Here is a 15,231-nt window from a genome sequence, read left to right as displayed (position 1 = left end):
GGGCTTTTTATAAGGACAAGGAGAAATGGCTTTAAACTGAAAGAGGATAGATTCAAATTAGATATAAGGAAGAAATTCTTCACTATGAGGGTGGTGAGACACTGGAACAGGTTGCCCCGAGAAGCTGTGGCTGCCCCATCCCTTGAAACATTCAAGACCCGTTTGGACAGGGCTTGGTGCAACCTGGTCTAGCGGAAGGTCCCTTGTCCGTGGCAGGTGGGGATCAAACCACATGATTTCTAATGTTCCTTCCAACCAAAGCCGTTCTATGATTCTATTATAATAAAAATAGAATATTGATATTCTCATAGCAGATTGTTTCTTCATGATCAAAACACTCCACCGTGTATCACAGTATGTAACACTAGTTTATACTGACAGTTTATTAGCATAACACTGCTAAAGTTAAAGCAGTCAGAATAAAAATAAACCTCAAACTAATTTTTTTTACGGCATTACAAAAACCCCAAAATTTTAAAAATCTAAATTCATTACAAAGTATATTTTACATTAAAATGTAAAACTCATAACAGTACAATATAAAGCACTGTACATGCTATCTCCTCCTATTTTCATATCCAACTTCCTACACTTGCAAACTGCACTGAGATTTTAGCCTTGAAGCAAATAGGACTCCATTGAACAGAGTTTCTTTGCTATTCACATGAACCTGTCATGGGAATAACAGACTTTGGATTGAAGGTAGCAGCCAGTGACAGCCTAGAACTCACTGATGTGATCTGAGGGATTTTGATGACTCCGATGGGAAATGTGGGACATTTGTGCCTTAGGTTACTTCCCACACTGAAAAGCACAGTTAATCTCTGACACCAGCCCCTAGAAAATAAATCTCATCATACTGCATGTTCCTTCACTCAATAAAAGAGACTGTCTGAAAAGAGAAAATAAATAAAATACAATAAAATTACAAAATAAAAAATAAAATAAAAATCACAGTGCTGCCTGACTTGCACAGAAATACTGGAAGGGTGTTTTACACAATGCTGCCAGAAAGCAGCATCCAGATTTCTACCACAGTGTCTGTCCTGTTTTGCCAGAATGCCTCTCCATGTGAAGGCATCTGTTTACAGATTCAAATGCACAAGTTTGAGCTTTCCTTCAGACCCACATACAACTCCCATGTTGTTGGGCGCTTCCATGGAAAAAGGGAGCAGTAACTCATGCTTAAAACTGAAGTCAAATGTTTGCAGTTTTAGACACCTCATTCTGCCATATACCACTTGTAATAACCATGAATTTTTCCACTCTACCCTAGAATGAGGATTTTTTTCAATTTCTTGCTGCTGAAAAACTATAAATTCCTTAGATCCTAATGAAAGAATTCAGTATTATCAAATTCACAAGTACTTACATAACAGCAACTTTTAAATCGATTAAATAGTACATTAAAAAGACAAACTTTACCACAATTTTTCCCACAAGAAAATTGTAAGAATGAGGCGTACTTTTACTAACCATGTGTACCCACAGCGACTAAAATGCTACAAGTCTTAAAAATGTTTGAAGCATTTTGAAGTGTCTTACTTACCGAAGAACTATCGAGTAAGTCATCCTTCTTTTCAGATTTTTGTTTCTTATTTTTCTTCTTTTCTTTCTTAGCTTTTTTTGAATGCTTATCCTTTTTCTTCTTTTTCTGCACAGAATGTTCCTACAAGTAAATATTTGCAAATGAGTAAACCACCCGCATGGAAGAAAACCAGATTGCCCAGAGAAGCTGTGGCTGCCCCATCCCTGGCAGTGTTCAAGGCCAGGCTGGACACAGGGGCTTGGAGCAACCTGCTCTAGTGGAAGGTGTCCCTGCCCATGGCGGCGGGTTGGAACTGGATGATCTTTAAGGTCCCTTCCAGCCCAAACCATTCATCCTAAACAAGACTGACATGAAGACATTGAACTTCTGTTCTTCATTCTGAGAAGTCTTCTGTTCTTACAACCTTTGTGAACCACGTATGATACAATACAGTGGACTTCTGATTTTCTGTTTGAAAAAATTCTCCAGGCAACTACTCCATTGAAAAGCACAGTTTACTATCTGTTAATTTGAGAAGTCAGCAAACCTACCTTAGTGCACATTCAACTTTGAAAGTATCTCAGCCAGGGCAAAACTTGGAACTTCCATACAAATACTCTCAAGGAGCATGCAAGTATAAAAGAATTAGCTTTTGGGGCTGAAAAATGTTCTTTTCTTTCTGGTTATTGAGCTAATGACTAGAAATACTTTTGCTACTACTTCTGAAAAAAATAATGTTCACTGCAGAGAGTTTCAATTCCTGAAAAGGATTTTTACAAACCATGTAACAAACTTTTCAGCCTCTGAAGCTCCCTCAATTACTTTCAGCAGAAACATGACTTTCCCGAGCAACTTTAATGCTTAAATATAATTTGCCATTAGAAAACTCTTTATCCCAAAGTGCAATAACCACCACATCTGATTAAGCAGGAGAAAAGTTACTTTTTATTACTACAACCCTAATTTTGCGTGAGATAAGTCTTGCAAGTCTGAGCTTGCTTTTCGTTTTTGTTTGTGGTGCTGTTTGTTTGGGTTTTTCTAATAATTAAAGTCAGAGCAAAAACTAAAGGCACAGTTTGGTTTTCACTCTCAAAGTCCAAGTTTTACCAGAAAGTGTGTTCAATCATAAGCCAAGAGATCACATACAAGTTTAAAAGGACCAATATTTAAAACAAAGAAAAAAATCTGAGGAGATTAGAAAACCAGTTGAAGTCTTTCCTCCTGGTCAGCTATTAGCTCTCTGTAACAAACTCTAGATACAAGCCTGTGCACTGCACAAGACAGTTGCCTCCCTGCCACAGGGCAGTTTTCCCTTTTTGATACAGCCAAGAAGGAAATCTGCAGCTTTTGCATCAGTAGAAAACAAGGCAATACATGCTAAAAAATAAGATTAAAAGTTAAAAAAACCAGCCAAAACTATGCCCAAACAAAGCACCCTTTTAAGCCTTCATCATCTACTTTCTTAGAAGCCCCAGGTGATAAACTAATGCACTGAAATGCAAGCAAGGCTGTTACCCACATGTCTTCATTTTAAAAGAAGGGACTTTGGAGGAGGGGGGGAAAAATACTCACACACCAAAAAAACACCCAAAAGTTTCAGCTCAAAAAAGAGGCCAAGACAGGGACTTCCATCTCTAGAATTAAGCTGAGAGTCTACAAGGGTGAATACTAAATCTTAACATTCAAAAGGCAGGTATTAAGAAAGAATGAGTTAAGAGCACACTGGGACATTTATTCCAATAACAATTCTCCAGTTTATAAATAAACAGAACAACAAAAGAATAAGCAGGACCTTAATTCAGTGAGTGAAATAGTAGTTGAGCATAACACAGGGTCACCAAAACCATCCACCACTCCAAAAAATGCAGGTGTTTCCTGCTACCTCCCCATGATCCAGAGAGCTCACTGGCTAACCCTGGCCACCCTAACACATCTATCCATCCGGGACAACATCCTTGAAAGCTCATGTGGAAATCACTGACTGATATTCTCTGTTCTAGTCCACATAGTTGATGATGGCTCTTCTGTCTTAAAAAATACATTCATGTGACTAAAATAGGGCAACTAAGCACGCCACATTCATGTTCAAGTGAAGGGTCATAACCTCAGCTATGCAACTCACAAAATGCCAACAAGACACACATACACAAAACCTAAGCTTATAAATGGACAGAGATGAAACAGTGGAGATAAAGGGAACTTGAATATAGTTCCAGACGGGAAAACACAACAAAAACAGACTCCAAACTTATTTGCTCCACAAGTAAACACAAAGCACATTGCCAGAAGTTACACTGGGTAAAGGATAGGCTTTCTGCATACTCCATTTCACTTCTGGTTGAGAAAGACTTGCAGCTGGAGCAAACAGTTCCCTTCCACCCCTTCAGTAGTTCTTGGGTATACACATCTATTAACACTTCAAATAAAGGCCAATCAAGCTCAGCTTGTCAACATGTCTACAATTGATCTGTTCTTTGCCTGTCTAGGAAGATCTAGGCTCTTATCCTTCTCTATAATAACAGGTATATTTTTTAAAAATTACTATTTCCTTCCTGTTACCAAAGTTACAAATATATGTTGCACAAAATGAAATTAACATTATCAATAAGGTAGAAAAGGAGATTTTATACCTTTTATTAGATCTAAGAATATAAGAAAATAGGCAAGTATTGAGGTAATTGAGATACACGATCCTAATAAAAGAGGTGGATCATCATTTTGGCTGAAATATACAAATACATATTCAGAACACAGAATGACTAGAAATCATCATCAAACTGCAGCCTATTGTCTCCTGAATATTAAATGAAACAGGACTGGGCAAGATGAATCTGTAGTGGCAATACTACCAGACTGCTAAAGACAGACACAAAAGCATTAGGTGAAAGTTTGTTTCTTCTTAGACAAAGATACATAGGCTATAGAAGGCTCTTAACAATATCTGTATGTAAATTTTCCTTTTTAAAAAAAGCTGCCTAGAGATTTTAAAAGGTGAAAGAAGTTGTATTTTCATCTAAATTATCACTTTGACACGAGACTAGAAAGTTATCAGTGATACTGATCCTTTCTATCTCTAAAACCTTTCTAGCTCCCTGCACCATCAAATTACAATGTTTATTTTTTATTGTTGGTGAATGCTTTCCCCTCACACACCTACACAATTATTTCAAGGGCGGGGAGGAGGAAAATCTGTCTACACTACTAGCTTCAAACCTTACCTTTCTATTCTACTTATCTTTTATGATGCAGGGCTTGCTAGCATCTTATGTTGAAAACAAAGAAAAGCTAGTTAAGTCCCCTGTCAGATTTACTGTTCTGTGCTACGAAAGCCAACTCTCATAGTTTCACATCTCTCAACCCACAGGAGTTTAAGCATTTAATTCACATTAAAGTTCATTCACACTTTATGATACCACAAATATATCCAATAAGCTGCTCAACGGCTACCTGCCACTGAAGGGCAGGGCTCTGTTCCCATAGCTCTCCTCTCCACACTCCCCCTCCTGTGTTCCCACCACCTTCCCTGCACAGGACTATCCCTGCATTCCAGCCTCACGGGAAGCCACTTCAAGGGCCATCCTGACACAGTGAATCCACCAACAGCAGGGTGCAGCTTCCTGCAGATCAAGCTTTCAAGCTGCCCCTCTGGCAAGGTCGTCAAGGCTGCCAGTTTAAACACAAGGATCAAGGGAGAAAATGTGCACTTTCGGGAGGAAGAAGCGTGGGGAAAAAACTCATTCTGGCAACAGCTTTCTGCTAGACAAGTTCAAAAGATCTAACACCTGATGTCATTCAGACATCGAAAGAAGGCACCCAAAATTTAAACAATGAACTTTTCTTTCTAATTTCAGGACCACTTCCCATCCTATCATATAATCCATTCTATTCATTTACCAGTTCAGCCACCAGCAAGGCTGCTGTGGCCTGTATTACCCTCCCAGCTTCCATCACCCCAAAGCTCAGGGCCAGGAGCCCTGGTTACATGAGTGCTTACCTTCAAGGAACCTCAGCATACTCTTCCTTGCAGTTCTGATGCTCTTATACCAATTCTTCGAGTAACACACTTATTTTTGTGAATGCTTAGCCTATTTTTCTACCCTCAATATTCCCATTATTGTTACACTCATGAAGGACAGCAGTGGAAACACAAGTAAGGGCTTAGCTTCCACCCTAATTACAACAGAGTTCTGCCTGTACCTCCACCTCCTTCAGACACAGCTGTGCTATCGCTCTTTGTCATTTTCACCTGCCAAAAGGCACAGAATACAGGCCACTGAAATGATCACTGCTTAAATTACTTAAGCTTTTTGTGATGAATAATCATTACAGAACAGTCAGACGAGCAGACTGCAGGCGATGTCAACCTTCAGTCAGAAACATCTGGGAGGGAGTAACTGTTTCTGCTGGTACACCTGCAGACACAACAGATAAATAGATACACTACGGTAGCTACTACTGCTAGGAAACTGTAGGCAGATACTTCACATTAATGTAGGATCTCTCCACTCCTGTGGCAGAGGAAATTCTAGTGGACAGACTCACAGAAGATAACAGTGAAGACGTCTGTCTTCATCACTCACCTTCTAAAATGATCTGTCTGTTAAATCAAAGATGTTGCTTACAAAAATGCATACAGAAGTGCTTTATCAGAAGTCTGAAAACCTGCAGTATTCACTTCTCAGGGCTGTTACTCTCCTAATATCACTCAAAGATATGAGTATAGTAATGCTGACACGCTTATTCCCCTCGACAGAGAGAGTCAAGGATGTAACACTTCATAAAGGATTTAAAAGGGAAGGAAAACAAAAGAAGATGCTTAGTATTGCAGCAGAGAAGCAATTTCCACAAATAACATCTCTATAACCCTTACCAGTGATATATTTTGCTATTACTTTCTGTATTTTCCACTGAAAACTGAAGTGTAAAATACTGACAAAGCATTCCATCACCTTGGCAAAACTGATCACTGCATCAACCCAAAGGTTAGGCTTTTATGAGGAAATACCTGATTGTACCTCACCAGGAAAACCTGCTGACTTCACAGCTTGTTTAGAGCTCAAATACAGTGAACTCAGTGATACTGATACACTTTGTTGATTGGGGTTTTTTTTATTTTAAGTTGTATTTTCAAAGAAAATATATCATGTAAACCAACAATAAAGGTAAAGGTCTAAGTCAAAAGCATGTAACAGGATGTTTCAAAATATAATGGCTTGCACATCTCAAATCAATCTTTTCAGGAACCTAAATAAGCAAAACTAAACACAGTTTCTTGTCTGTGGAATGATCCTGTTTCAAAGTATTATTTTATTTATATTGTTTCAAGAATATATTTTATTTGTTTGAAATACTGAGTGAGATCTTATTTACCTACACCCAGCTTCTTCTTTTTTAAATCAATAAGACTGCTATCAAAGAGAAACTTATAATCTATCAGTAATCCCTAACAAATAAAGACAGGATTTGTTGCACAAGGAATGGTCACATCACATTACCCTCAGAGGCCAAAGAGTGAAAAACCTCAAAGTCCATGAAAAACAACAAGTAACAGAAGAGCAACGCCGAAGCACAGAAATACCACGTCATAGCACAGATGCAAGAATAATTCAAAATTGAATTATTAGGGGTTATTTTTAATAGAAAGCGTTCATGTCTACAAAAAGACACACATCTGTGCACTTACCAAAACACCCAGGAAATTATTTTCTCATTCTAAACTTGCAAACTAAAACAGTAGTGTCATGAACTACCGCACTCATCAAAACAAGACGCTATTTCTGGAGCTTAATAGCAATTTGCATATCAACACTTCATTATTTGATTACTGATCATTATCATAAACATTACCAGCTGCTGGGTTCTACCAGTGCAGTTGGGAGGACAGACAACACAAATAAAAGAATACGTTCCCAAAATTTAAAGGAGAAATCTCAATCAACAAGTTGGGACGTATTTTGGTTCCTCAGAAGAAGTGTAAGATCATAACTGGCAAAAACCATGAAATAGTAAATAAAACAAAAAGAAGCAACTTCTGTTCAGCTTATTTTAAAAGTAAAAGGTACTAAAGAAACCTATTCTATTTCTATAACTGTTTCGAAAATCTACAATGTATTTAATCTCTTGATTATTGTGGGTATGGAATCTGCAAGAGTGATCTAATCCCAGATTCTTCTACCAAGCTCGGAGATTTGGGAAGAATTACTTCTGAAGAGTTAGCGAAGGTTCTCTCAGACTTCTCACTGTCCTAACTATCAAGGACACAGTTACAGAGCTCCCTTTTATCTTATGCCACAAATATACACTCTGTAGAACAGAAAACAGACTAATGATTTCCAATATTTTGTAACAAAAAGATCCTTAAGGTGAGTTGGTTGAACATCTCATCTTTCCAGAAATACAACTGCAGAAGTCAGTTTTCTGCAAACTTCTCATATTATCAAAGCAAAGACCTATGCAGCTTCCCAAGTGTCTCTCCCAAAGCAAAAAGCAGGAGCTTTCAAGACTGCATGTACCAAGTAACTGCCTTGGCTACACTAGCACATATGAAAAGTCCCTGCACATCTCTTTTATTGCCTTTGTGAGCACGATGATCGAAAGGCACAGAGATAAAGCCTTGCCGTAGTTTTCTCCCAGTTCCACCACTACAGCAGCAGGCAGTCTAACCATAATCAAAGTAACCTAAGGAAAGCAGAAAAAGTCAATACACTTAAGACATTAACCCATTCTCACTTACTGATATTAGCGATAATATACATATTTTAATGAACAAATTAACATCTTTAGGAGTTCATAAACTTCAGAAATAGTCAATTTTCTTCAAATGAGTACTGGTTTTCCTTCCCCAGGAAGAAGCAGGGAAGAAAACCCCCCTACCAACTCATTTGCAACTTTTTTCCTGCATAAAACTTCAGGCAGAGTACCCTCAAGGAGAGGTTGGTTTTGTTTGTCTGTTTACTGCTTTCTCCTTTTTCTGAACGGACAGAGGAAAAGACAGATTTTCATGCCTGCTTGTGACAAAACCTGGTTTTAATTTAATTCAAAAGAGAGTTTATTAAGAAAAGTTCAAAACATATAAAAGAAAAATGGAGTTCAAACTTAGCTAAGTACTAACTATTGCTAAATGTGTGATACTTAACGGGGACATCAATTACTTAAGCTGAATACAGAAGATTTAACCACTTTATCAAATGCTGTTTTAAATGGTACTATGTCTGAGCTATTAGTACATATTACATATATATCTATACCCTATATATTTATACATACTAAAAATATATATATTCATCTCTAGGCCTTGCAAGTTACAGTGTCTTTCAACTTCAAGGAAGACAGAAATGTTATTCCATCACCAAAAAGGTGGCAGCAAGCCAGCTCCATTTCTGAAAGGCTGACAGCAGAGTACTGTAGTACAGAGATGTGGCAACTACAACATCCTCATGCTTCCAGGCTACAAAATGCTAAACTGGTTTTGACAGAAATAACAGAGTAACTACACAAGTATCTGTAGTCATTAAAAAGAAAAAAAAAAATAATTTTGTTCCTAAATTCTCTATCAGCCAAAATAGGGATAAAGGAAACCCTGTCGCCTCCTTTATCCCCCATGGACTTAAATAGTCCATGTAGTGCTTAACACACACTTTTGCTAACACATTCTAAAACTCTGGTACAGAAATGGGGGCAGGAGGGAAACTACCAACCTTCAACATGTTCTCTCCTTACTTCAACTTTCAGTTCCTGCTGCAAGGAAAAGAAACAGCTGAAGGACATACATATGATGATAAAGGCAACAATTCCACGAGCAATAGCAACAAAAAACATCTGATCATTACTGCGTGTTTCAGTGCTACCCAATGCGCCCAAGAGAATCCCTGGAAGTCATGGAGTCTGACTTAGCTTTAGGTTGCTTGGAAGTGGAAAGATAACACCATGGAAAAGTAACACAGACTCTAGAATGTGCACTTTCAGTAAGACATTGAAAAGTAATATTGCAGAACTTTCTCACTGACAGGCTGAGAGAGCTGGGGTTGTTCAGCCCGGAGAACGCTCCAAAGAGGCCTCAGAGCAGCCTTCTAACTAACTAAAGCAGACTAAAGCTGGAGAGGAACATTTTATAAGAGCAGGTAGGGACAGGACAAGGAGAAATGGCTTTAAATGAGAAGAGGGGAGATTCACATTAGATATTAGGATTAATTTCTTCCATGTGAGGGTGCTGAGGCGCTGGCACAGGTTGCCCAGAGAAGCTGTGGCTGCCCCATCCCTGGCAGTGTTCCAGGCCAGGCTGGACGGGGCTTGGAGCAACCTGCTCTAGTGGAAGGTGTCCCTGCCCACGGCAGGGGGCTGGAACTGGATGAACTTTAAGGTCCCTTCCAACCCAAACCATTCCGTGATTCTATGATACAGGGACAAAGCACCTCTAATGGTTAAATCCTGTAGAAAACCATGTCACTGTCTCAAGATCCCTTCCAACACTCCATAAAAAAAATGGACTTGTAAAACCATAGTACCTAATATTTCACAAATTATACTCCATCACGCTTCCTTGTATTGAATTTCTCAGTGCTCTGTCATTCTCAGAACTGAGAATCTATGCTAGTATCCCAACTGAAAAACGTTTGGTAATACCCAGAGAAGCTGATGAAAGTGGATACAGGGTTAAACCCTGTAAAGTGAGACATCTCCAAAATATGCCTGTATCCTCCAGCAATTTGATGCTTGGCAGCTTTTCAAACAGTAAGTTTTAACATATTTTTTCCTTTTAGCCTATTCTTGTCTGGATAAACGTGAAGTGTCAGTATTTGCAACATGCTCTACAAGTTCTCTGTGCATCATCTGAAAGTGCATTTCTTTTATCCGCTCTAAGCTGGCTACCTGCAAATTCCTTAATATGATCTAGGTCTTGTGTTGAAAGAGACAGCAGACAGCAATTCTCTATTCCCTTCTCCATAATATTTACGACTTTACACAACTCTCTCATATTAACTTTTTTCAGCTTATTTTTCCCTATTTTAAAACCTTTAGTCTCCTTGGACAGTCTGTACCAAGATCATCTCTGACACCTTTCTTCCCACCTTCTCAAGGCTGTTCTGTTCTCCTTGAGATGCTGGGACATGGACTGCATATGCTATTCGATATTATACAGAAATCAGTAATATGTCTGTGTAACCATTTTCTTTGTTCTTTGTTCCTTTCCCAGTAACTTCTAACACTTGATTAGCTTTTGTCTGAGCAATGATGTGGCATTTTTATGATGCTATTTACTCCCCAGGTCTTTGCCTTGAGGGGTAAAATTCAACTCAGCCTACTGCTGTATACAGAAAATTAGGGCTGCCTTCCTTCAGAAAATTAGGCTTGTGCATTTGGTTTTATTTAGTATCACACAAAAGTTGCAGATATGGTTTTAAGATTTCCATCTAGGAGTAATCTGTATTCACGGCATTTTAAAAATATGCTGAACAATACAATGATGGCCTGATTCTTGTTCAAAGAAAAAAAAAAATCACAAAATGCAACACAGATCCTGTATACACTGTAATCAAGCACATCCTATTGATTAAAAAAAACAAACAAACCAACCACACCATACCAGATTTGGTTTCATCCTAACACCTCCAAACCAGTTTTGCTAATATTCTTCAACAAGGCTGATGAGCAGCATCTACACCTGCAAGAACATATTAACACTGAAAGTTAGGGCCTAAGAAGCTACATTACCATCAAAGACCTCTTGAGACATAATTTAACAGGAAGAAGTGTAGCCCCCACACTCAAGACACCATGCTTTCTAATAGCAACTCAACTCTGCCAACACCAACCTCCACCCCTTTTCCCTGCACACCCTCTGTACAAGTTAAGTGCTCTCATCCCCAACTTCAACCTTTTCTCTATGAGAATAGTTTTGGCTCATTGTTGCAGTGTTTTTCCAACACTACTGCCACCAAACCTCCTTTCTCAGCTTTATTGTCTCCCCACATTGAGACTTATCTAAACACGATGAGAGGCTAAATGCAAACTTATTGCCTTTTCCACAGATTGCAGCACATTTTGTACCACAATCCAGTTACTATTAAACCATCACAAAAGTGTTTAACGCTACATCTCTTATTGTAAATTAACAGTATTTTAGAGACAGTAAGAAAAAAAAAATCCACAGATATTTGGAAAGAGGAAGTTATATCAAAATTTTTAAACAACATCCTCAAAGAACACTTTTATTTCATGTTAAGCTGTTCATGCAAATAGAACCAAACAAGAAGAGAGGAAAATGGTTATTGAATGAACTACTCGAATAACTCCTGACACTGTAACAAGCTTTTATGAAAAGCAACCATTTATCAAAGTTTTTCACTCAGGCTGTTGCAAGTTGGGTCCCCCAGGATCAATACTGGGCCCCACACTGCTCAACATCTTCATAAGTGATCTGGATGATGGGACTGAAAGCAGCCTCACCAAGTTTGCTGATGACACTAAACTGGGTGGTAAGGTAGACACGTCAGAAGGGCGAGACATCTTACAGAGGCACTGACAGAGGCTGAAGAGTGGGCTAGCAAGAACCATACAAAGTTTAACAAAGACAAGTGCAAGGTCCTGCCTCTTGGACAACACTACCCAAGAGCCCAGTACAGGTTCAGATCTGTATGGTGGGAAGCAGCCTTGCTGAAAGGGACCTGGAGATCCTGGAGCACAACAAGCTGCGCAGGGGTCAGCAGCACACCACTGCAGTAATAAAGGCAAATCCAATTCTGAGTTGCATCTGCATGGGCATCACTAGCAGAGATAAGAGACGTGAACACCCCACTCTGGTCCAGTGCTTGTCAGGCCACGCCTGGACTACTGTGTCCAGTGCTGGCCCCCACTATTGAAGAAAGACTCAGGCAGGCTAGTTTAAGTCCAAAGGAGAGCCATGAAGATCATCAAGGGGCTGGAGAACCTGCCCTATGAGGAAAGGCTGAAAGAGCTAGGTCTTCTCTCCCTGGAGAAGAGGCATCTAAGGGGGCTGATCTCATCACAGTATTCCAGTACTTAAAGGGCACCTATAAATAGGAAGGAGGCTCTCTCTTCACGAGGAGGAAGCCACATGGAGACGACAAGGATTGGAATCCCCATCACTGGAGATTTTCAAGACACAACTGAACAGAGCACTAGATAATCTCATCTAGGCTCCCTTTCCCACAGTGTTGCACCGGGGATCCTCAAAGGTCTTTCCAAACAGGGCTGCTCTGTGATTCTAAGAGAGTGGAAATGCCCCAGATAGTTTGCTGTACAAATGGCACCAACTGAGAAGAAAAGGTAAAGTAGGATAATGGTGCCCTACGTAAGTTTTGCGTCCAGTTAAGAGTATTTTCTGAACATCCAAGAAGCTGAACTGAGCAAAGGAGTGCTCTTAAATGTACCACACAGCAGTTCAAATAGAGCAAAAGACATCTTAACAAAAACAACAACAAACTTTTGCAGGGTAGTATGATTCACTAAGTTAAAGGAATTTCCCTTCATCTGCTTGTCAAAAACAGGGAAGCACACAGTACGGCAGGATCACCCCACACTTCTGAAGTCACTGAAGGGAACTTCTATTGCAGGCAAATGGTTCTAAAATTGTGCAATCCTCTGTCTTCCTACGTTGCCTTGAGAAAAGCCATCAATACCATGTAAACTTCAGACTATTCAGGCCATTTTGCCATTACTTTTTTTCTGAAAATATCTTTGCCCAGTGAGATTTGGTTGCTGCTTACTTTGACCTTCTTCTCTCAAAACACCATCAGCACAACCTCATACTTCTTCCATAGCCTGTCCTTCTCTTACACTTTCTTTCCACACGGTTCCACTCCATAAACTTCAAAACAAGTCACATCATCTAACTGATGTGCCATTTCCTATTTTATCATTCATTCTACTTATGAGTTACAACAAGAATCAGCAGCTCACTGCACAAGTAGCAAACATGGCATCTAAGCAGATTTTAAACACAATGCACTGGGCTTAGCACAGGTCTCCAAGTCACCACAGCTCTACCATCAAAGCACCTCTCAGTGAGGGCCTCCCAGTTCTCATCTAGCTCTACGGCAACATATAACCAAGCGAGTAACATTCTGCTCCACAAAACTAGGCTGTCACACTTCTGCTCAAGTTATTACTGCTCCATGACCAAAGTGCTGTAACGGAGGGATACTGACTCTTTAGAAAAGGCCTGGACGACAAGGAGGATGACTTGTCTTATGCCTCGTTTAAGGAAAGGCTGAGGGCTGCTCAGCCTAGAGCAGAGAACGCTGGTCAGCGGGGATGGTGCCATCAGTGCACACAAACATCTGAAGAGAAGGTGTAAGGAAGATCGACCCTGGCTCTTTCCAAAGGTGCAAGCACAGAAACATACCGCAAGTGAAACACCACGCGGATCAGCACCACTGCAAGTGGCAAAACGCATGAACCCGGGTGGGTGTCACTCAGAACTAAGCTCCCGTTGCTCTCTGCGGTACCGCCGCCCAGCTCCGCTGCGGCAGAAGGGGCTCTGCCCAGGGCGTCCCCCTCCGTCGGCTGCCGGGGCGGGCGGGAGGCCGCGGCCAGGGCCGCCCCGCGCAAGCCGAGACCGCCCTGCACCCGGCCCGGGCGAGGTGGCACCCGGGCCGGGTCGGTCGGGCCGTGCCATGCCCTCACCTTGTCCCGCAGCGCCTGCCGCTGCTCCCTGCGCGCGGCCGGGCTCCGCTCGCCCTCACACCCGGACGCCATCGCCGCTCCGCACCGGAAGCCAACCGCCGTGCAGCAGCCCCGCCGGCCGGAGAGGCCGCAAAACTGTCGTAAGCGGCGTCCCGGGCAACGGCGGGCGGGGCTGGGCGGTGAGGCGGCGGCGGCGGAGCTGGGCCCCGCGGCCCCGGTCCCGCGGCGGAGGCTCCTCCCGCAGCTCCGGAACCGAGGGCAGCTCGGGGCCGGTATCACGGCCCCGCGGGTGGAGGTCACAGCAGGTACCGTGGGGTGGCCTAGGCAGCTCCAGGGGTGGGCCCGGGCGGGGAAGATCGCAATTAGAAGTCACCTTCGAGCACTTGTCAGTTGCAGTTGGGCAACAGTGACAGGGCTGCTGTACCTGGGGTGAAGCAAACGTTTACCTGAGACACGGTTTCTTTGCGATGAGAGCAGAGCATTATTAATGTGTCTGGCACCTAATGTGTTCACAGTTGGCAAGTAATTATTCAGGTAAAGGTCTAGCAAGTGCTTGGGTAATTCGTTAGCTGTTTGCACGGACAGTATGTTTGCAAAGTGATAATGGCAATTCGATCATCATCTCCATGGTGGTATTAAGTATGTAAATTGCATTTGCATTTTTGATCAATTTGTGCTATGGCAGTTAACATCACCTCAAGAAGAACCTGCTGTAGATCACCACTAGGTAGAGCGTGATAACGGATGGAGCTTCGTAGGCACCGTTTGGAGAAGCAGCACGTGAACCCCCTTTGGGGAGCCATTTACAAAGCAAACAGATGGATATAAAAGACATTCCAGCAGGACTGACTAATGCTATGCTCAGTCCTTAGCTATAGGCAGTAGTTGGTGTTATTCTTGGTATCTGTAACCTTCCACATCTTAATAAGACAGTACTGTAAATTTTCATTTAAAAACACATTTCCAGTCCTCCTGGTTTTAGGAGATAAACCATAATGCAAGTACACTCTAGAATCTCAAAAACTGAAGAACAATAAAAACCAAAAAGCTATTTTATA

At 41.1% G+C, this 15,231-nt stretch overlaps 1 protein-coding gene across 3 annotated transcripts in view; it reads right to left on the bottom strand.

The window, feature by feature from the left end:
• CWF19L2 (CWF19 like cell cycle control factor 2) overlaps positions 1 to 14,295 on the bottom strand; it is an 81,185-nt gene extending 66,890 nt beyond the window's left edge. For 2 of the 3 annotated variants that reach the window (XM_030477822.2, XM_030477826.2), the window contains exons 1-2: positions 14,174 to 14,295; positions 1,550 to 1,669 (exon numbers count right to left, since the gene is read on the bottom strand). In XM_030477822.2, coding sequence (XP_030333682.1) covers positions 1,550 to 1,669; positions 14,174 to 14,245 — 192 coding nt within the window. In that variant the 5' untranslated portion in view covers positions 14,246 to 14,295. Of the gene's footprint in view, positions 1 to 731; positions 944 to 1,549; positions 1,670 to 14,173 lie in introns of those variants that run through there. The other variant, XM_030477823.1, reaches the window with a different exon arrangement.
• Positions 14,296 to 15,231: the final 936 nt, after the last annotated feature.

The sequence above is a fragment of the Strigops habroptila genome, chromosome 2 (assembly GCF_004027225.2).
Source record: "Strigops habroptila isolate Jane chromosome 2, bStrHab1.2.pri, whole genome shotgun sequence".
Taxonomy (NCBI): Eukaryota; Metazoa; Chordata; class Aves; order Psittaciformes; family Psittacidae; genus Strigops; species Strigops habroptila.
The sequence above is the reverse complement of the archived record's forward strand: the minus strand, read 5'-3'. Positions and strand labels throughout refer to the sequence as shown.